This window comes from Petaurus breviceps, unplaced genomic scaffold (assembly GCF_028583685.1).
Source record: "Petaurus breviceps papuanus isolate PSGF00001 unplaced genomic scaffold, PetGlider_PUasm1.0 37, whole genome shotgun sequence".
In the NCBI taxonomy this organism is placed as follows: Eukaryota; Metazoa; Chordata; class Mammalia; order Diprotodontia; family Petauridae; genus Petaurus; species Petaurus breviceps.
In genome coordinates this window covers 47,171,756-47,193,945 of record NW_027186296.1, presented here as the reverse complement: position 1 = coordinate 47,193,945, position 22,190 = coordinate 47,171,756, and the positions used below count along the sequence as shown (strand labels likewise).

General features: G+C 37.6%; 2 protein-coding genes across 12 annotated transcripts in view; both read left to right on the top strand.

Moving 5' to 3' along the window:
- The first annotated feature begins 84 nt into the window (after positions 1-84).
- On the top strand, positions 85-18,396 carry MPHOSPH10 (M-phase phosphoprotein 10). The gene is made up of 11 exons (XM_069098413.1): positions 85-559; positions 4,286-4,943; positions 6,353-6,507; positions 7,094-7,259; positions 7,719-7,860; positions 10,831-10,898; positions 11,795-11,932; positions 13,863-13,973; positions 15,073-15,180; positions 16,914-17,144; positions 18,154-18,396. The coding sequence occupies exons 1-11, from the start codon at positions 462-464 to the stop codon at positions 18,301-18,303; spliced, it is 2,025 nt and encodes a 674-aa protein (XP_068954514.1). The 5' UTR covers positions 85-461; the 3' UTR covers positions 18,304-18,396.
- A 1,937-nt stretch (positions 18,397-20,333) lies between these two features.
- FAN1 (FANCD2 and FANCI associated nuclease 1) overlaps positions 20,334-22,190 on the top strand; it is a 41,087-nt gene continuing 39,230 nt past the window's right edge. Inside the window, exons 1-2 of one of the 11 annotated variants that reach the window (XM_069098416.1) lie at positions 20,334-20,444; positions 21,666-21,703. The gene's annotated coding sequence lies outside the window, so the exon portion shown is untranslated. Of the gene's footprint in view, positions 20,637-20,663; positions 21,279-21,665; positions 21,815-22,190 lie in introns of those variants that run through there. The other 10 variants (XM_069098423.1, XM_069098417.1, XM_069098421.1 and 7 more) reach the window with 10 other exon arrangements.

Sequence of the window (22,190 nt, the reverse complement as noted above, 5' to 3'; positions counted from 1 at the left end):
AGGAACGTGTGTGGCTACTGTGATTGGTGGAGCGACTAGGAGGAGGCAGGCCTGGTTGTCTGTGATAGGTGGAGCTACTGCGAGGGCTTTCAACTCCAACTTTATTGACAGATTCTCAGAGAACAGAGTTCAAAATCGATCTGATGACCATCCGGCTCTTGCATTAGGATTTTGTAATACTAAAGATTCGCCCCCCCCCCCCCCCCCCCCATCTGATGAGCCTAGTAGTGGCCCCCGTTACGAACAGCTTCTCAGTGACTTCCCTCAGGCTCCTGTAGCGCAGGCGCGGCGTGGCTGCTATAGGTCGTGAACTGGGGCCTGAGGGGGGAGGGGCCTAGGAACTTGTGTGTGGTGGAACCTTTGTCCCATAGTCGGAAGTTCCCTCGAGTTGGATCGTCTTCTTAGTCGAGCGTTTTCCGGAGTTTCCTGTTCCTCTTCATGTGAGACCTGGACCTACCAAGATGTCGAAGAAAACTTTACGGGGCAAACGCCGGAAGATTCTGGATCGCTGCCTGAAGGAGCTGGACGCTTCCACGGCTCACCCAGAGCAGTTCCTCACGTAAGTATCCTGATGTGCGAGAGCTCCGGGGGGAAGTCGGCGTGGAGGAGGCCACGGCCACGAGGCCTCGGCTCTCAATCTCGCCCCTTTCCCCTGGGCTCATCTGGCCGGGGTGAGGGGTGGGAGAAAAGATGGTCTATCTTTGTTGCCCTGGCATCGCAGTCTGCGTGGAGGTAACATTTTAAGCTTTACCCCCTTGCGGCTACAGACAGTCTTAGCCTGGGCAGTGAGACCAGTGATTTTGCTTGACCAGCTACCCACTAGATTCTTCGTGACAGTAATATTTGGAGATTTCGGTGAATAAGCATTTGCTGAGCGCTGGAGATGCCAAAAAAGGGCAAAAAACAGTCCCTGCTTTCGAGGAGCTCACAATCTCATACAAACATGCATATAACTATATACAAGCAAGTTGTAGATAATCAACCGAAGGAAGGCTCCTTGTAGAAGATGAGATTTTAGCTAGGACTTGAAGGAAGAAGAAGAGGACTGAGACGGGGGCGGGAGAGAATAACAGGCTTGGGGGCCAGCCAGTGCGAAGGACTGTGATCAGAGATGGAGAGTGTCACTGAATTAGAGAATACCTGGGGGAAGGTGGAAGATGTAAGAAGACTGGAAAAATAGAGGGTCAGGTTACAAAGGGCTTTGAACACACCATACAGAGACCACTTGGATTAATCAACTAGTCCTGCTAAATGTCCATGTGAAATTTATCTCACAGATTTCAAAGTCTCATCGCCAATTTGAGATATTTGTAAAGGGTTAGGGTTTGCCCTTCACGTATTTGAAAATCTTTCATGTAGACAAGAAAATAGATTGATTCTTTTCGGTCTCAAAAGGCAGAACTTGGAGTAATTGGTACTAGTGGCAGGAGAGCAGATCTGAACTTGATATAAGGAAACACAGTCCACTTTATAGAACTGTCTAAAAGTGGAATAGGATTCCTCAAAGGGTAATGGGTTCCTTGTTACTGGGGGTCTTCAAGCAGAGCCTTTCAATAAATAACGTATTAAAAGGATTTCTTGGTTCAGAATGTGTTTTGCATGCTCTCTGACTTCCATTCCTGCCTTTAGATCCTATGATTCTATCAGGACAGATGCTTCACTGAGGAAGCAGTGCCTGAGTTTTAGGGATTTTGAGAACCTCCACTATCCTGGAGTGTAGTCAGAAGAGGGGACTTGAGATAAAGACATACAAGGATCAATTGAAGGAGTTAGAGCTGTCTAGCCTAGAGAAGATTCAGTGAGTAAATGTCAGGTATCTTCAGCTGTTGTGTAACAGGGATTAGATTTATTTTGCTTGACACCAGAGAACTAAACTAGAAACAGTAGGTAGAAGGTGAAAAGAGAAAACTTAAAAATCAGAGCTGGCCAAAGTAGAATGAGTTTCCTCATAAAGTAGTGAGCTCTTCACCCCCAGAAAAGTTCAAGTGGAGTCTAAGTCACCATTTGTCATATTGTAGAGGGGATTTCTGTTCAGGTATAGGTTGAACTAGATGCCTGAATGTTCCTTCCAAACCTGAGAATCCATTATAACCTGTGAAGAAGGTAAGAGGCTTAAGGTATTAGCAGTTTTACTTTGTTAAGGCAAGCATCCCAGACCTTTGGAAAATTTAACGGATGATACATTTAAGAATTGCAAAGGACAAAAAGGCTTAGTTGTAATCTCTACAGCATACAGAATGTGTACATTACTGATCACATTTCATAAGGCCACCACTGTTTTAGTATTTTGTATGTTTCACATGTCTTACAAACACCTAATAAGTGCTTAGTTCTGTGCACAACAATGCCAACAGGTAGTGATTATTAAGCATCTACTATATGCCAGGCACTATGCTAAGCAATGGAGATACACAGAAAGGCATACATAGCCCCTGCCTTCAAGGAACTCAGTCTAATGGGGGTGGGGGATTAGGGAGAGACAACATGCAAACAACAATATAAGAAATAGAGATTGGTAGAGAGAACTTTGCAGGCATGGGAGACAGCTAGGGAAAATGCATTAAGCATGGAGTATCTTTTGTGAGGAAGAACAAGGAAGCCAGAGTCACTGGATCATAGAGTACATGGAAGGAAATAAAGTATAAGAAGACTGGAAAGGTAAAAAGGTGCTAGGTTACAAAGGGCTTCAAAAACCAGAGGATTTTCAATTACCTGAAGGTACTAGAAACCCACTGGAGTTTATTGACTAAGGGAGTGGCTTGGTCAGGTCTGCTCTTTAGAAAGATCACTTTGATAGCTGAATAGAAGATGGTTTGGAGTAGGATGGTTCCTCAACAAATTGATTAGCTAGGATAATGGTAATAAAGGTAAGGCTGACTTGAATAATTGAATCTTTTGCTTATCTCCAAACTTTGTTTTATGGTAGATTTTTTTTTAATATTCTCCCTCAACAAACTTTTGCAGTAAGTTTTACTTAGCAAAATATCTCTTAATTTTACTAGTCAGTAAAATGATGTGGGCGTGTGGTTATGTTTAATCCATTTTTAAAAATTTTGAGTATATAGCTCTTTTCTGGGGGTGAAGAATTAGAAGCTGTGGGGAACCCCATCAGTTGGGGAATGACTGAACAAGTTGTATATGATTATGATGGAATACTGTTGTACTATAAGAAATGATGAGCAGGATGCTTTTAGAAAAATCTGGGAAGATTTGAATGGGCTGATGCAAAGTGAAATGTTTTGTATACAAAGTAACAGCAATATTTTATGATGGTCAGCTATGAATGACTTTGTTATTCCCAGCAATACAATGATCCAAGTCAGCCCTGTGAAGGACTTTTGATAAAAAATGTTATCCACCTCCATGTTGCAGTTGGTTTAGTTTCATGGGATGGGAGCTGGGACTCTGCCCACCCAAGGACACCGAAAACTTGTGGTTTCATGGTGTGTTGTGGTAGCACCATCTCAAAGAATTCAGAGTCAGACCACTTCTAGTCAAAGCAGAGGAATTTATTGAGGATTGATGCCCCTCACGAAACAGGCTGGTTCCAAGAGGAACCAGCAACTTCAGTGAAAGCAAGATGAATTTTTATAGGGTAAAGATGTAATTACATAACAAATTATGAATATTAAAAAGGCAGGAGGGGTTTGTTAAGGGATTAGGTAATGGAGAGGAGTCCCTTCTATGGTTTGGTGGTAAAACATCCTGTTCCTACTGCCCTCCGATTGGCTAGTTATTGTGGTCCTCTCTTGGACTAAATGGATGATGTGATTGTGCTTGAGTACAAAAACTTATCTGTTCAAATATGTGAATTGGATCTGGGGGCAGTGGCTGGCTAGGGGCAGTATCTATATTGAGTCTGGGGGCCTGTGGTGTGGTTAAATCAGGACATGCCTGCTTTCAGGGGAGCCTCTATGGAAGTTAGAATATTGGGGCTAGGGACAGCTTTATTAGGATTCCATTACTCAGAGAACGAAATGATGATGTCTGAATACAGATTGAAGCATACTTTTTTTAAAATGTTATTTTTCTTGAGTTTTTGTCTATATTTTCTTTCACAACATGACTATTACGGATATATTTTGCATGACCACACATGTATAACCTATATAAAATTGCTTGCCTTCTCAATGAAGGGGGCTGGGGACGAAGGAAGGGAGAGAATTTGAAACTTAAAGTTTTTAAAATGGGAAAGATAAAATGCTAATTAAAGGCTAAAAAAAAGTGACTATAAAAATGTAGCAGGTATTATTTTAAATTCATTGGCCTTTTCTTCTCTTAATAGTGTTCAAGATGGATTGGCTGTAAATTTTACATCTTTAACAAAAGCACTTTTTGATTTACATAAAGCATTCAAGATTGATGTCAATCTTGGGAGCCCTTTAAAAGAATTGATGATAGAAAACTTTGATGATGAGCAGATTTGGCAACAGCTAGAACTGCAGAATGAACCAGTTTTACAGTACTTTAAGAAAGCAGTTAATGCAAATGTTCAAGACAAGAAACTCCGTCTTCTCCCAAAGAGTGAACAGGTGGACTTAGAGATGGATATTGACAATGAAGAGGAAATAGAACAGAATTCAAAGCTGGAGCAAAAATCAGATCTAGTTGATGATGGTCTTGAAGAAGACATTAAGAGAAATAAAAATTTAAATAAAGTTGATGTAGATGAAAGTTCAGATTTTAGTGATGAGGATTCTGACCTTGACTTTGATATTGATAAACTAGAACGACAAAACAAGAAGCCAAAAGTATTTATTAAATCAAAAGAGAAATCCATAGTAGATGATAAATTTTTCAAGTTATCTGAGATGGAGTCCTTTCTGGAAGATATGGAAAAAGAGGAGAAAGAAAAAAAGGAAGATGATGAAGATGATATTAATTATTTTGAAGAAATTATTTCTGATGAGGATGGTGAGCTATTTACAGACTCTCCAAAAAAGGTAAAGTTTTTCTTTTGTCTAATGATTAAGTTTTGCCCCTTTCTTAAAGTTGTTTGGGGCTCGAATGAATAATTAAAATATATTAAAGCGAATAAAAATGACCTAAAAATTTTCATAAAACTCATCACTTTCTTATCCTAATCCATCTTATTGCTATGTAAATTGTGAGTATATATTCTGATATACTCAGTTTCCCTCATCAAACCTCAACCAACCAAAAATAGAAAGGGCAGGGCCTATAGAATTTAATAATTTTAAATTACATTTAACACTTCTTTTAGTCTTGAAATGGATGTTCTTAATCTTTGTTTTCATCTTTTCCCCAAAACCTACTCCTTTCACACTTTCCAGTATCTGTCCAGAACATCACTATCCTCTAGGCACCCAGTTTTGAAACCTCAGAGTCATCCATTACTTCTCAGTCCTTTTTATCCCACATATCCAGTCAGTTGCCAAGACTTGTCAGTTCTCCATTTAACATCTGTTGGATCCAAAGTATTCTCTCAACCCTTAAAGCTACCTCCTAGTTCAGGGCCTCATTGCTTCTTGTCTACTATTGCAGTGGCCTCTCAGTTGGTCTCCCTGTTTCAAATCTTTCCCTGTCTGTCATTCCATCCTCTAATTGCTACCAGAGTGATTTTCCTAAAGCACAGATCTGACCATATCACTCCTCTGCTCTGTAAACATAAGGGTTGCTCATTACATCTAAAATCAAATACATACTCCTTCATGTGGCGCTTGAGACTTTTCACAACCTGGACCCAGACTGCCTTTTATATTCCCCCTCTTATATTCTACAATCCAGCCAAACTGGCCTTGCTGTTTTCTCATGTATTATTCAACATGCCCCTGTACAGGCTGTCCACTCTCTTAGAATTCACTACCTCTTCACTTCTGCCTGTTAGAATTCTTGGTTCCTTTCAAAACTTACATCTTCTACATGAAACTTTTTGTGCTCTCTGCTTCTAGTGTATTTCCCCTCCCTTACCATGATCTTCTATTTAGTTTGTATTTATACAAACGCATAGCATATGTATACACACATGTGTGTACATTATGTCTCCTTTAATAGATTATATGCTCCTTAAGAGAAGAGACAGTTTAATTTCTATTTTTGTATTCCTAATGTCTAACACAGTAAATGCTTATCAGTTGATCTTTCTTATATTGAAATGTAGAATTCTGTGTTCTCTCTTGCTACATTTAAATATTTCTGCATACTTAAAAATCAATGAATGATTTGCATGCTGAACTTATAGGCTATATTTTTTCTTTTACTCATAAATGCTAATTTCAGTTATTAACTTTCATTGGAAAATAATTTTTAGCATGTAGAAAGGACTTTTAAAAAATTTATCCTTAAAGTCATTTTCTCTCCTTAAGCAAAAGGTTTAAATGTTTTATTTTAGCCAGGTAAAAGTTCCAGAAACCTAAAATACAAAGATTTCTTTGACCCAGTTGAAAGTGAAGACACAGCAAGTGATAGTGATGAACTGGGTCAAGATGAGGATGAAGATGAGGATAATGAAACTGATCATGAAGAAGAGGAAGAAATTTCTGAAGAGTAAGCATTTTGAGTCATCCTTTTTAAATTGTGTAATATAATTATAGCCTGTCAGTTTTTGGTTATAGGTGGTCATGTGTTTCAATTAGGAAGATATTACTTTATTATTTCAAGATGTTAATTTAACTCCACAAAACCCATATTTATCTCAATGTGTAGATGGGGGAGGGAGCCTCCCATGGGCTAAAGGGAGAGTTTTACAATAGCTTATAGTTTTGCTATATAGTTTTTTGATTTGCTTCCTATAATATTTAATAAAAATCACTCATGTCAACATTGTGTTATTAGTTATTAGAAATTATGAACTATTAAGTGTGAATATATATTTGTTCAAATGAATGTCATTGAACATTAATGCATTAAATGAATATTGTGTACTTTTTTTTAGCTATATGGGAATTGGTTTAAAATGATTCTTTACTTTTTATAAGTTTTCATGACTTTAGAAGTATAGGAAACTTGTTAGATTTTTGGGTATGGTATATTTTAAATGGAAAATTTTTATTATTGGAAAAGAATTTTTTTTTCCTTTCACAGAAGATACATGTAAATAGTATTTCCTTTGCTAAATGTTGTTATGGTTTAGGGATGAAGATGATGAAACTGAAGAAAATGAGAATAAACAACATGAAGTTGGGAAAAGAGTAACCTTTGCTTTGCCTGATGAAAAAGAAACCAGAGACACAGATATTTTCAGTGAAAAGAATAGTGCTGATGGAGTAAAATCCTCTTTTGAACAAAGACAGGAGAAGGTAATGTATGGCCAGTATATATTGTACAAAGAAGCAAAACATTTGGTTTGCAGTAGCTATGACTTCTCATTTCTTAATGTTGTATGAGAAAATGTATATAAAGTGATTTTAAACTTTTAAGTAGTATGTAAATATAAACTATTATTACTACATGAATATTAATACAACATTTTCCTAACTTACTAAAGTCTTTTAATGCATGGAAGTCACCCATATGGTCTTGAAGGCTGTGCCTGCACAAATTCTAGTAGGTACTGCCAAGCTGGGAAAGTTTTAAGAGTAGGTCCAGTCTTGTCCATTGCCTGGTCTAGATGTTTAGAGAGTTATCCCCACATTGGCTACCGGTAACCCTTCTCAGAGGCTATAAAGGGGCTTGTGACCAGTATATATTAAGGCTACCCCACTAGTGAAATGAAAAACGAAGTAATGAAATAAGTACTTTTCTCCATTTATCCTCAGATGGCAGAAAGAATTAAATCTTTAGAGAAAGAGTTGTTGGAACAGAAACCTTGGCAACTTCAAGGGGAAGTGACAGGACAAAAGAGACCAGAAAACAGCCTTCTAGAAGAAACATTACACTTTGACCATGCAGTCAGGATGGGTAAATGTTTTCTTTGTATTTTGGTACTTGTTTATGTGCCATATTTAAGATATTTAATAAGGAATTGAACATTTATTTTCCATAATAATGAATGATGCTTAGGGGAGGCTAGGTGGCTCAGTGAATAGAGCACTGACCCTGGAGTCAGGAGGACCTGAGTTCAAATCCGGCCTCAGACACTTGACACACTTACTAGCAGTGTGACTCTGGGCAAGTCACTTAACCCCAATTGCCCTCCAAAAAAAAAAAAGTTCATGATGCTTAACCCTGCCCTTGTGAACATTAGCATTTTTTCACTTCCTTGGGCATTGGCATCCTCCTCTGTAAACAGGGGGGTGATCTAATAAGACTTTAGAACTATCTTATTTGATCCTCACAACAGCTCTGGGAGGTAAATGCTATTTCTTTTTTTTTTTACTATCCCCATTTTACAAATGAGGAAAATGAAGCAAATGGATGAAGTGACTTGCCAAAGGTTACATAGTTAGTGTCTGAGGTTGGGGTTCAGATCTTCCTAACTCCAGATCCAGTGCTTTATTGGGCTGAATCTTATATGATAAAATTTGATAGAAATAAGTAAGTCTTGCACCTGGGTACAAAAAAAAAATGAGCTTCATAAGTATAAAATGGGGGAAGTGTGGTCATACCACAGTTCTGTTAAAGATCTGGGGGTTTTGATGGACTGTATGGCCAGTGTGAGTTAGCACTAATGTGGCAGCCAAGGAATCAAATGTGATTATGGCTGTATTAAAAGGCATAGATTCCGGGGAGAGGGGGATAATAACCCTACTGATCTATACCTTCATCAGACCACTTCTGGGAGATAGTATTTAGTTCTGGGCACCGAGGCTTAAAAAGTACATTGTTTAACTGGAGAATATTTAGAGGAGGATAGCCAGGATAGTGAAGGACCTTGACTCCATGTCCTATGAGAATCATTTAAAGAAAATGGAGGTGTTTAGCTTGGAGAAGAAGAAATTTTGAGAGTAGATGTCTTCAAGTGCTTGAAGGACTATCATGTGGGATGGGGATTAGATTTGCTGTACTTGGCCCCATAGAAGAACCAAGAGTAATAGAGATTGAAAAGAAACAGATTTAAGATTAATATAAAAAAAGCATCTTAACAATTTAAGCTGCCCAGAATTGGAATGGACTGGTTTAAGAAGTGGTGGGTTCCCTCTCCTTGGACATCATCAAGTAAAAGCTGGACAACCACTTGCCAGGTATTTTATGAAGATGTTGGAGTAGATGGCCCTTCTAACTCTCCAGTTCTGTTAGTAATCTCTGATGTTAGCCTGTGAGGATAACTGAGGACGAAAGCATTACAGAGTTAGAGGAAAGGAGTGTTATAACAAAGAATGAATGAATGAAGTAAGTGTCTAATTTATAGGGTTTCTAGTGAGGCATAAAACACTATTGTTGTCCCCAAGCAACAAGAAGAATTTCCTAACATAAGTGGTTGGCTACTTCTTGACCTAGAAGTAGCTACTATGGAAGAAAATTTGCTTTTCCCTTACCATGGCCCAAAATAATGCTCATTTGCCCTGTAAGTACAAACATGTTGGACACATTAAAATAAGAGGCAGCATAACATGGGCTAAGTGTTGTATTTTAAATCACAAAGACTTCAGTTTGAATCGTGTCTCAAATACTATATGACCTTGGGCAAATCAGCTAACCAGTCTTGGCCTCAGTTTGTTCATCTGTAAAAACATAGGCACATATAATGCCCAGCACAGGCTTGCTGTGAGGCTCAAATTAGATTCTTTTTTTTTATGAAAACCACTTTGCAAACCTTAAGACACTATATAAATGCCATTTATTGCAGATAAACTGTACTTTGGAGTTCAACTTTCATACTTAGAATTTTGTTGTATATCAGGGGAAACTACTTAGATTGCGATATATAACTTGATAATGTGACAATACAAATGTAAAATTTAATGCCTTCATTGGGATGCTGTAGGTTTTTTGCTTGGGATATATGTAATTGTAAAGTATTACAATTGGTATATTGGGTTTTTTCATATAGGACTTAGGCAAATAAGTGTTTATATTTTTAAGGTAGTTATTTGTATTCATCACAACATTGGTAATTCTAGTTAAAATATATTTGTTTTAGAATTGTCCATGAGCCTATGTCACATTCTTTAAGATCCCCAGTGGTGTCAAATATTTGTCATTTTAACATGAATCTGATTTTTAGAAATAGCCGAAAGTCATTAGAAACTGCATATGGAGAATGAAGAAAGTCATTAATTTGGGTGAAACAACATGTAATGTAAATGATTCTTAAGTTAAGTCTAACAGAAATTCCCCAACAAATATTTTTTAATGTTCTAAATAATAACATTATAAAATAGTCTCTCAAGGTGATTAGCTTGGGAAACAATACCTTTATGAATATAACATGTATGCATGCATATCATATACACATGCATACACACATACATACATACATATATATACATGTAAAAACTCTTCTGGCTATTTGGGGATAGGTTTAAGAAGAGGGTACAGATAAAGGTCTTGCTACTTTTGTCACACCTTCTGTACTACTTAATAGTCATAGCATTTTACAAATCTTGTGTAGTAATCTTAAATTTTTAAAAGTACCTTCATAGCTGCTATTTTATTCTTATGAGAATCTTTTAAGGAAGACAGGGCAAATGGGATTGTCCCTATTAATATCTAAGGAGATTGAAGCCCAGAGTCCACAGTTTTACAGCTCAGAAGTAGCAAAATCAACTACAGTCCAACTCATTTGACTCCTGCTAGAGAACTCTTTCTTCCTTGGTTGATTTAAAGTGGGCTTGGACTTCATTTTAGTACTTGTACAAGAGTTTTGTTTTTCCAAGGCATTTTGATAATAGAAAGGGCCTCTACATCAGTATTGATTTTTTTTTAGTAATAGTGTATCATTGTTGAATATATATTATTTTAATAATCTATTTTATGTTACTTTTTTAGCACCTGTGATTACTGAGGAAACCACTTTGCAACTTGAAGATATCATCAAACAGAGGATAAAAGATCAGGTTAATAAGATTTCATTTACAGCATTGAATTTTCCAGAAATGAATATAAGATTCTTTGAATGTTGATTGAAGCATAATCTTTACTTTTTGTGTATTTTAACAGTTCTCAAATAGTTTTTGCACTTTTCACTAAAAAACAGGAGTTGTTTAGACAAGGTTTTTTACAACCTTTTTTATAATGAAGATACATTCATTTCTTTGTGATTGATATGGGCCTAGGGTGGGGTGAAATGAGGAGAGACTGCACAAGCCATTTCTAAGCTTTTATATCTTGCTGATATTTTAAATTTTGAGGAGGTACAAGGAGAAGGATGTGGTTAGATGTCATGTGTTTCCTAGGTCCTATAATGCCATTAGGGAAAGAGTGGATAGTGACATCTATTGGACTTTGAAATCAGTCTGATTATAGTAGACAGCATAAGGTTTTTTGCTCTAGACATATCTTATAACCTGGTGAGTATATATTATATTTAGAAATATTAAACATCTGATCATTTTATATTTAATAAATAAAAGTTTTGTTTAATTGGTCTTATTCTGGGTCCATTAAAATAAAGCTTAACTAACTATATGTCCCTTCACCTATTTGTGCTTCCCTATTATAAAATGTATAAGAAATCCTTTTTCTTCCCTTTATAAAGTACACTTGAAATTTTTTTCCATGGCAGGCTTTATGTTAAATAAACTCATGGGGAAATCTGAGTGTTAAAGAGCATTTTATGCACAAGTATTATTAATATCTTGAAAGAATTTATTTTTGCTTCTGCTGAAACACAGTAAAACAATCATGTTTTAGAAATGAATTGTTCCATTGTATATGTTCCCTGCAGATTCAGGAAAGCCATACCATAATATAAAATTTTTAAATTAAGTTTTTCCTCTATTTATTTTTTTAGGCTTGGGATGATGTAGTACGTAAGGAAAAACCAAAAGAGGAGGCATTTGAATATAAGAAGCGTTTAACATTAGATCATGAAAAGAGTAAATTGAGCCTTGCAGAAATTTATGAGCAGGAATACCTCAAACTTAACCAGGTAAGAAACCTTGTAGCACAAACCGTTTGCTATTAAAGAAAGAGAAACTGAGGATTTTCATGGTTTTTTTTTTTCTTTCATGAAGTAAATTAGATTGGGTAGGTTTTCTAACCAGTTAAATTGGGTAGAAAAATAACATTTTTATTGAAGGTTATTTTCTGCAAGACAATAGAAATACTTTCTTTGATAGGATTTATTTTTCAACTTTCCTAGGATAAGTGAAACTATCTTTGTAATTTTGTAACTTCTCAGTGGTAACTTTTAAAATTGTCATACTATTTGTAAAATGAACCAAATTAATTTATTCCTATGAAATATGGGATTTCCCCTCCCAGCTAAGTGGAATTATGTAAGGAAGATTTAATTAAATAACAAGATAGGTCATACACTTGTCATTCTAGCAAATACTAACTGAATGAATGAATTCTCATTATATGATTTCTTAGCAAAATATTCAGATGTAGGTTGGGAATGGTAAAGTTTACTGGATTGGGTAGAAGTTGAAGTCATTCTTTAGTTTGGAGCTGGTAGAGAATTTTGACTCAGGGTGATCTGAAATTTGGGTTTAGTTGAGTGAATAGACAAAGAGACACCCACGGCCCCTGCCCCCCCCCCCCCCCCCCCCCGCCCAAATTCCAGTTCAGTCCTTCAGCCATCCTGTAGTCTCCTTTGAAGTTTTAGAGACTGAAAGCAATTGAGGGCAGGATTTGGAATTACAGCATGATGGCAAATAGCTATTCACCTTCCTGTTTGTTTCTTATCTTGTCCTACTTGGGGAACTCTGACCTTGCTGTGCTAACGATTTTAGTAGGAAAAGTAGAATAACTTGTAATCCATTGTCGAATTCAGTAACATTCTAGGAATGCCCTTTATTTTTTTACTTTTTGGAGGGCAGTTGGGATTAAGTGACTTGCCCAAAGGAACATGGCTAGTTTGTGTTAAGTGTCTGAGGCCGGTAGGAATGCCATTTTCAAATGCAATAACTTGGAATTACATACTAGATGACTGACAATATATAGCAGTTAATAGGCCTCTTGAAGTGCCCTTTAGTTTACAACATTCAGTTCCACAAGTTTTTGAGTTTTAAATTTTCTCCCAACCTTTCTCCCCCTCCTTCCCAAAATGGCATGCAATCTGATATAGGCTCTACATATATATTCATATTAAATATATTTTCACATTAGTCATGTTGTAAAGAAGAATTATAACCAATGGAATGAATTATGAGAAAGAAGAAACAAAACAAAAAATGAGCAAATAGTATTCCACAATCTGCATTCAGACTCTGTAATTCTTTTTTCTGGATGTGGATAGCATTTTCTTTCTTTTTTTTTTTTTTTTTTTTTGCCTTTCGGAGGGCAATTGGGGTTAAGTAACTTGCCCAAGGTTACATGGCTCGTTTTTTTGTGTGGGTGTTAAATGTCTGAGGCCAGAACCGAACTTGGGTCCTCCTGACTCCAAGGCCAGCGCTTTACTCACTGCGCCACCTAGCCGCCCCATGGATAGCATTTTCCATCATGAGCCTTTTGTAGTTGTCTTAGAGAACCTGCATTGCTGAGAAGGGCCAAATCTATCAAAATTAGTCATCACACACTATAGCTGTAACCGTGTACAATATTCTCCTGATTCTGCTCACCTCACTTAGCATCAGTTCATATAAGTCTTTCCAGGTTTTTCTGAAGTCCACCTGCTCATCATTTCTTATAGCACAATAGTATTCCATTACATTCACATACCACAGCTTGTTCAGCCATTCCCAGATTGATGGACATCTCCTCAGTTTCCAATTTGCCACCACAAAAAGAGCTGCTATTGAAGTATCCTTTAAAACAAAAGCCTAAGATTGTTCTTGGGACAATAGAACTATCCTCAAAAGTATATTTTGTTCAGAGATTTGTGTTAAACTCAGTTACTGAGTTCATTATCTTAGGAAAAGAAAGAAGAAGAAGAAAACCCAGAGCATGTAGAAATTCAGAAGATGATGGATTCACTTTTCCAAAAACTGGATGCTCTTTCTGACTTTCATTTTACACCTAAGCCAGTAAGTATACTAGGATTTAAAATTCTTGTGAATTGAAGATGACTTGCTCCTTAGTCTGATGAGCAAAACTTTGTACATTCTGACTCCCACCACCTGCCTTTCACATCTCACTGTTGCTCACTGCCCCACTTCCTTGCCCCTATTCTGTTATCATTTATGTCTCACCAGTGTGCCTGTTATCTTTCCCTAATACTGTACCCTTGTTCATTCTTGTGTTTTAACTCTATTCCACTCATCTAATTTTTGTCAATCCAGTAAGACCAAGCTTTCCTCAAAGTGTTCCTTAGATTTGACACTCATTCATGACACTTAAAACACTTCTTGTGAGTGATGTCCCTAACCAGCTTTTGTTTGAACACTTGTAGTGATAGACTCAGTATCAAGGTGAAGCCTATTCCATTTTCAGATAACTCTAGTTTTTAGGAATTTATTCCTTATATTCAGATTCTACATCTGCTTCCCTGTGAAGTTCATTCATTCATCTTTGTTCTAACCTCTTGGACCAAGCAAAATGTGTAATCCCATTTGTAACTAAAAATGTCTTTCTGTTGTAAGAGAAAATAAGTTTGCCTTTTGGTTGCTATCTACTCTCTTGTTTTCTTTTGGGTTTTTGCAAACTGATACATGTATTTTAGTATTTTTTTTCCAGATATCAAAATTAAACTGAGTGGTCCTCAGTTTCTCACTTTAAAATGAGAGACCTTGACTAGATGGCCTCTAAAGGACCTTCCAGTTCTAAATCTGTGTTTCCCTGATCTCTAATGGCAGCTGCCATCGCTCATATCCTCCCTTAAAAAACCTTGTCAGGATCTGAAGACTATAATTTTTTAGATTTTCCTTTTCCCTCCTTCTAACGATAGGTTTTGGACAGGTCTCAAAAAATTGATGAGTTGACAATTATTTCATCAGGATCATTTTGATCTGATTATATCTAAGTTTGGGTAATCAAAGTATTTAACCTGAATGTTACCTCATTTATGCATATTTTTATTATATCACATATGCCTTACAAGATTTCAAATCAATAGCATTATGATAACTACTCTTGTATTTTTAGAGTGATTCCTAAAATGTTACTTTATATTATTTCATTTTCTAGCCTGTTCCAGAGGTTAAAATTGTCTCCAATCTTCCTGCTATAACTATGGAGGAAGTCGCACCAGTGCATGTTAGTGATGCAGCCCTCCTAGCTCCAGAGGAAATCAAGGTAAGAAGCAAATATTAATAACATGCAGTTTTATAAATTACACATTGATAATTTAGGTGTTTGTGCTTTCGAACGCCTTTCTTGCTTATTTCCTTTGTGAAGGGAAGGTTTATATAGTGGATTATATGTAAATTAACAAGAATAATACAGTCTCCATCATTATTGTCTTTTCTAGGAATATTCACACAGATAATATTGTGATGTAATATTTAAATTTTAAATGTTATTTTTTTTCCTGGTTATCAAGAAGAATAGAAAAGGTTTAAAAGCAGCTAGTACAGGGGCGGCCAGGTGGCTCAGCGAGTAAGAGCAGCGGCTCCAGTGTCGGGATGACCTGGATCAAATCCGGGCTCGGATACTCAGCACCACACCCAGAAATAATAACTGGCCGTGTAACCTTGAGCAAGTTACTTAACCCCGATTGCTTTAAAAAAAAAAAGCAGCTAGTACATATCAAATGCTACATAGATGCTTAAAAGACTAGTAAAGAGGCAGCAGTCATAGTATATAGATGGCCACCCTTGAAATCAGAAAGACCTATTCAAGCCCTGCTTCTGGTAGAGGGTAGGCTGTGTAACTATAAGCCAGTTACTAACTTTCTCAGGGAACTCTTTAAATCATAGATTATGGAGTAATTCCTAATCTGTGTCAATGAAGACACAAAACAGTTGAGTCCACAGGTCTAAACCAAGAAAAAAAAATTACAATTTTAATTGTATCTATGATATTACATTTCTATTTTTTTGATGACAAAAATTATTCTAAATGACCCCTAAATGACTGCATAGATTAAACAATCCACCAGAAGACTTTTTTTTTCCTCTTTTCACTTTTATTAACAATGGAATATGGCATTAATAAAGGAATTAGAATATCTGGTTAAAAGTCGGGTACACTAGATATATAGGCAATCTCTTATGTACAAATATTATACACATTTAAATGGCTGCTTCAAACAATGAGTTACCTGTCCTGCTGGCCTCTGCCCAAGAAACTAGTCCTTTCTCATTCCTCTCTTCACTATCATTCCCCTATGTGACAGAGGTATGGTGGTCTTTGCCCCATTGCATCACAAAGTCCTGGTACTGGAGGCATCAGAAAAAAAAAACAATAAAACTTAAAATCCAACCTCTGCCACTTATCACCCATGAGATTTTGAGCAAATCACTTAACCAACCTCTTTAGGTCTCAGTTTTCTTACTTGCAAAATTAGGGGACTGGACCAGAGGGCTTTTGAAATCCTTTAAAGTTCTAAGTCTGTGATACTATGAATTCTATCTTTAGCTGTTAATTCTCATGGCCTTCTAACAAGACTTCATTTTTAAAGCTGCATGTGGTTGATCCTTACATTTTGAACTGAATTCTAAGTTAGAATTTTAAGCATGTCTTCCCACTGAAATATTATAAATAGTGATTTAATGATTATCATCACGTTTCAGCTATGTTGTGGGTCAGCCTAAGAGCCCAACTCCAATTTATTTTATTGTTTCTATGGAACTATGTGCTTCATATTTTCAAAAATAAACTTTAAAAGTAACTTTTGGAATGTGTTTGTTCATAATTTGAAAGACTTCCCATGTCATATTACATCTATATCACTGATTTTTTCTGGAATTATAAGGCTCTTACTACTGTATTTTAGTTTCTTTTTCTGTACAGTGAGATTACTTGTCCCTTCTTGTTCCTTGAATTTTGAGGGTAAGTTAATAAAGGTATTGTTTTTTATTTTATAGGAGAAAAATAAGGCAGGGGACATAAAAACAGATGCAGAGAAATCTGTTACAGACAAGAAACGAGAACGAAGAAAGAAGAAATATCGTAAGCGTATGAAATTAAGAGAAAAGGAAAAACGGCAGAAATTGTTAGCAAAAACTAATCCTGAACAGGCTACAAAATACAACAAAGCAGCAGCATCTGCACAATTAAAGAAACTAACTAAAGCAGGCAAAGCTTCTGTACTAAAGGTAAGGAATGGCTGAATATGACCGATTAGAAATATAAACATCTTCTTTTTTAATAAGTATTTGTATAAAAGTAGATGTCGAGATTACTCCTGTGTTTGACTTGACATTAACACACATACACTTCAATTCTTTATGCCCGATTGGATAAGTCTGTTTCAAATGGCATCTAAGTTCCTTTTTAGTTCTGATTCTATAACTTGAGTATAGTATAACAGAATAATTGATGATGTAGCAGTCTAGGTAGACTGTTGATTGACTTAAATTATGAATTTCACCATGCTGAGTTGATTATATTTTGTTTCAAATATTTTTTTGAAAACTCAGTACAGCTCTTATGCCCTTTAGGCCTTATTGTTTGTAATTATTTCTTTCCTTTTAAGGAAGAAATTTAGTGATATTCACTAAAATATGTCACTAAATTGAAAGAAAAAACTAGCTAAAAAAGATCAGATTGATTTAATACAAAATTTATTTTTTTTAATGTTTATTGGTGTTTGATTCAGAGAGTAAAATGATTAAATACTTAGAAGCTTAATTTATTGACTTTTTATAGCCTCTTTCTAAAGGTTCTCCCCCCCTTTACTTGCACACACTTCTTTCTCGATGTTTTAGACTGAGGATTGGTGAAATGTGGATTCCTATCTTAATTGCTGTGTTTATATAAACCTACCCTCCTGAAAAAAAAAAAAAAACAGCATATTCTGTGTCTACAAAGAAAAATCACCACTCAGTGGTGTTTGCTTTTTATTTATATTTCTGGTGGTAGTGATGGCTTGCCTAATTCTTTTGTTGGGGAATAGTGGGGGACATGTATGAGAACAAGAAAGAAATCTACCATATTTAGAAATTATACTGTAGCAATTCCATCAAAAATGCAACTATCAGAACTTAATACTTGGGTATAAGTTATATGAATTTTTACATGACTTTTAATAGGTCTCCACTTAGGTAAAAAATAAACCTTGTTTTGTAGAAATACTTTTTATACATGTTTTGTTTCCTATTGCAGGATGAAGGTAAAGATAAGGCCTTGAAGTCATCTCAGGCCTTCTTTTCTCAATTACAAGATCAAGTGAAAATGCAAATACAGGATGCCAAGAAAACACCAAAAAAGCAGAAAAAGAAAAAAGAAATTTCGGTTCATAAACTCAAGCTGTAACAATTTATCATAATGTAAATATTAAACCAAGCAAATATTGATTTCATCATCCTGTTTCTTAATAAAATTTTGGATATTTTTCTCTTCATTATAGCAGATATTTGCAGTTTCTTAAGTTTTAAAGACTAGAGCTGTAGATGTTTGTGGAGTAATGAAGCTGCCAATCCAATCCACTAAACATTTATCAAGTGCCTACCATGTGCTAGGCACTGTGCCAAGCACTGGGGACATGAGTAATAAAAAGATAATCCCTTCCCTCAAGGAGTTAACAATCAAATGGGAGTCGGGGAGCAACAGTACACAAAAGGAGTCAGGAAAGCAGTCAGCAGTGGGCAAAGAGGGGAGGACACCAGCAGCAGAGTGGACTGAGCTGAGAGTCCTGTTTCTGCCCTCTGTAAAGGAAAGCTTTAGGAGGAGTTTGGTACTCTGCTCTCTGACTCTCCCATTAGAGGGGAGAGGCTGAGAGGTGATTTCAATCAAGGCTAGAGTTAGTAACATGGTCAGATTAGAGGTGGTGAGCTACAAAACTGATGGCATTTTATAGATGAAACTATTTCATTGGTCAATAAAATGTTCAAAACTGGGATTTTTTTAAAAAGTAGAGGAACTGATGCATCCACACCTTCCCCTAGACCTACCTTTTAATTAATGGCAGATATGCAAAGTCATTGTTTAAGGCAAATGTCTGGCTTTGGAAAAACACAAATTGACTGATGTGGGGATCTTAATGGAGAGGGACCAAGGAGTGGTTTTCAAACCTTAATTTTTTTTTTAAAGCCCCCCTTCATTGCACTCCTGGAGCATTTTATTGGGGAGGGTTTCAGTTCATCGAGTTGAAAACTGCCTTGTTTTCAAAATTGCTGGGTTCTTACCTGAACCTGGGGGATCTAAATTAAGCCAGTTAGCAATCCATACTTGGGATAAATAGAGGATGAGATAATGAGTAACAACAGGGAAGTGAATTAAAGGCAGGGTGGCAGTTTATTGGAGAAGTAGGTTATTCTAGTGCCATCTAAATCACCTTCCATCATTTTAATATGACAAGTATTTAATAAGGCCTTATATGTTTAATAATGAACACAAGATCTGTGAAGAAAAACAGTTCCTTACAATCTGATTTAGAGAGAATCTACAGGAGACTCCTGTGGCTTGAACTGATTAAAATGGATTCTCTGCAGAATCGCTTCAAAGCTGATCTTAAATAAGGAGTCTGGAAGGAAAGAAATAAGCATTTAAATGAAACCTACTATGGGCCAGCCACTGTGCTAGGATAAATATCCCATTTGGTTCTCCCAATAATCCCGGGAGGAAAGTGCTATTATTTCCATTTTATAGTTGAGGAAAATTTAATAAACAAGTCATACAGCCAGTAAGTGTCAGTTGCCAGAACGATCCTGTAAAGTAGTCTTAAGTCCCCTACAGGACTATGTTCAAATCCCGGCCCCCAAGCAATTGTGAAACGGGGTATAGCTGCAAAATAAACCCCACGCCATCGAGGTGATTCTTAGGTCCACCCTGGATTGTTGAATGGTATTCTGGACAAAATATCTATGTCATATATAGTGCTTTAAGGTTTGAAAAAACCGCTTTACAAATATCTCATCCACACAACCCTGGGAGATCGGTACTAGTATGATCCCCATTTCACAGCTGAGGAAACCTAGGCAAAGTTATTTGCTTAAGGGTCACTCAATTTGTAAGTGTTTGAGCCTGGATTTAAACTCCAGGTCCAGCCTAAACACTTTTCTGTACAAAGCACTCATTACCCCCAAGGTAAGACAAGCATTTATTAAGGACCTATTATGATAAACACTGCAAATACCTCATTTAATCAGAAAGTAGGTGCTAGAATTCTCAACCTGCCATTTTACGGTGCCTGGAGCTGCATTTGAACGCGTTTTTAACCCTGATTAAAAACCCCTGGATCTATCCACTGCCCCACCCAGCTGTTTTGGAGGAGGGAGAGGGGAGTCGCCAGAAAAATCTCTTTAGCCGACTCGAAATTCAAAGACTCCAGCCTCCAATCCAAAGTTTAAACGGGATCGATCGCTCGACGCTCCTCCTGTTGTGCCTTCGCGGCCGAAGGTGCCCAGAGAAAGACAGATTGAGGATGTCTGGGGAACATTGGAGCGTGGAACCAGGTGAGGAAAGGGAAACCGCGAGGCGGAAGGCGGATGATTCCGGGCTCTTCTAACCCCGGCGCTTTTCTCTGTCACCTCCCCTCCCCCAGGGAATTCACTACCCCCTGCCGACTGATGGGGGGGGGGGGGCGGAGAGGAAGGGAAATTGTGAGAGTAATGGGAGGTGCGCGTGCATCGGGCGCGTTGGAGGAGGTCGTGCAGACCCCGGCGTGGGGGAGGGGGAATCCTTGACTGAGCGACCTCGCTCTCCTGCTACGCTGTCCCTTCCCCCTCCTCTGTCTGGAGTCTGGGCCTTCCCACCCCTCAGCAGCCCCATCGCCCCGCAGAGTCAGTGCAGGACAGCTCTGCGTACGGTGGTCTGTGCTAGGCGCGGGGGAGCCTGACCGAAATGGGACGGTGCCTACCGTCAAGGAGCTTCCCTTCTGCTGGGGGGCAGGGGGCTGGGGATACAACATGGACCCTGATAAATCAGCAGTCTGAGAGCTGGGCTTGGGGCCAGCAGTATCTAAGTCGGCAGTTCGTCCCACGTGCTTATTAACTGAGGTCACCCCTTTGAGCCTCAGTTTCCTTGTCTGTAAATTGATGGCCATTAAGGCCTCGGCGAGCCCCGAGCTTATCATCAATCCATAAACATTTAATTATTCGTTCTTGGGTAAACAGACAAAAATTAAGGAATCCCATATTCACACAAAGGAGTAAATGCAGAATACGTATGTGTTAAAACTGGAAGGATACACAAGTTGCTGCTTAGCCACCAAAAAGTATTAAGCGTTGTGCCGATTCATTAAATATTTACTAAGTGCCTGCTGTATGCCAGGCACTGAGCTAAGGGAGGTAGGTGCTGTTATTCCCATTTTGCAGTTGAGGAAACTGAGGCAGACAGGTTAAGTGACTTGCTGAGCGTCACACAGTAAGGGTATGAGGCCAGATTTGAGCTTGGATCTCTATTAACTCACTCCCAGCTAACTGCCTAGCTGACATAAGAAAGGAAAAGGATAGGGACTGACCAGAAGATCATCTCTTAATTTAGAGAAACAAACCAAATTACTGGGAACCCTGTTTTTGTAAGCATTCTTTGGAGTTTGAATTCTTATGTATGAATTAATTGCATGAGAACCCAGAAGAATAGTTATGTATAGCTATTAGGATTTTGGATTCTTTGGGATTCTGAAGATAGAATATTCACATCTGAACATCTCTTTCTCCCTTTCATTTTTGCAGGCTGTACCTGGAAGCTTTTGCAAGGATTCTAGATTAATGTGAGCAACAAAAGTAAAAATTTATTTCCTCTTTTACATCTGTGCTGTTTCGAGGAATTAAGGTTTTGTACCGGAAGGAAGCAAGCCAGCCAGTAAACCAGTAAACCCCAAGTTAAGTGGGCAGCTTCTGGCCATCAAATTTTACATCTGGAGAGGAGGAGAGGGAGAGGGGGAGGGGGAGGACAAGCTGAGTTACCCAACTAGCTGGATTCCCATTCAGGCAGCTTTGTTTACTTACAGGTTGTGTTTATCCTTCATTTTCAAAAAAGGACCATGGAATCAGGGAAATGAGCTGGGTTTAAGGTTTGCTGGCTAGATCTCTCTCTCTCTCTCTCTCTCTCTCTCTCTCTCTCTCTCTCTCTCTCTCTCTCTCTCTCTCTCTCTCTCTCTCTCTCTCTTTCCCTTCCTTCCTTTCCTCCCTCCTTCCCTTCCTTCCTTATTTCTTTCTTGCCTTTCTCTCTTTCTCTTTTCACAAAACCTTAAACCC

Bases quoted from the DNA above. Each gene is read 5' to 3' on its own strand.
- MPHOSPH10 (XM_069098413.1), top strand. From the start codon at position 462: ATGTCGAAGAAAACTTTACGGGGCAAACGCCGGAAGATTCTGGATCGC. The intron at 11,933-13,862 runs GTAAGAAACCTT...TCATTATCTTAG, and splicing joins AATACCTCAAACTTAACCAG to GAAAAGAAAGAAGAAGAAGA. The intron at 13,974-15,072 runs GTAAGTATACTA...TTCATTTTCTAG, and splicing joins TTCATTTTACACCTAAGCCA to CCTGTTCCAGAGGTTAAAAT.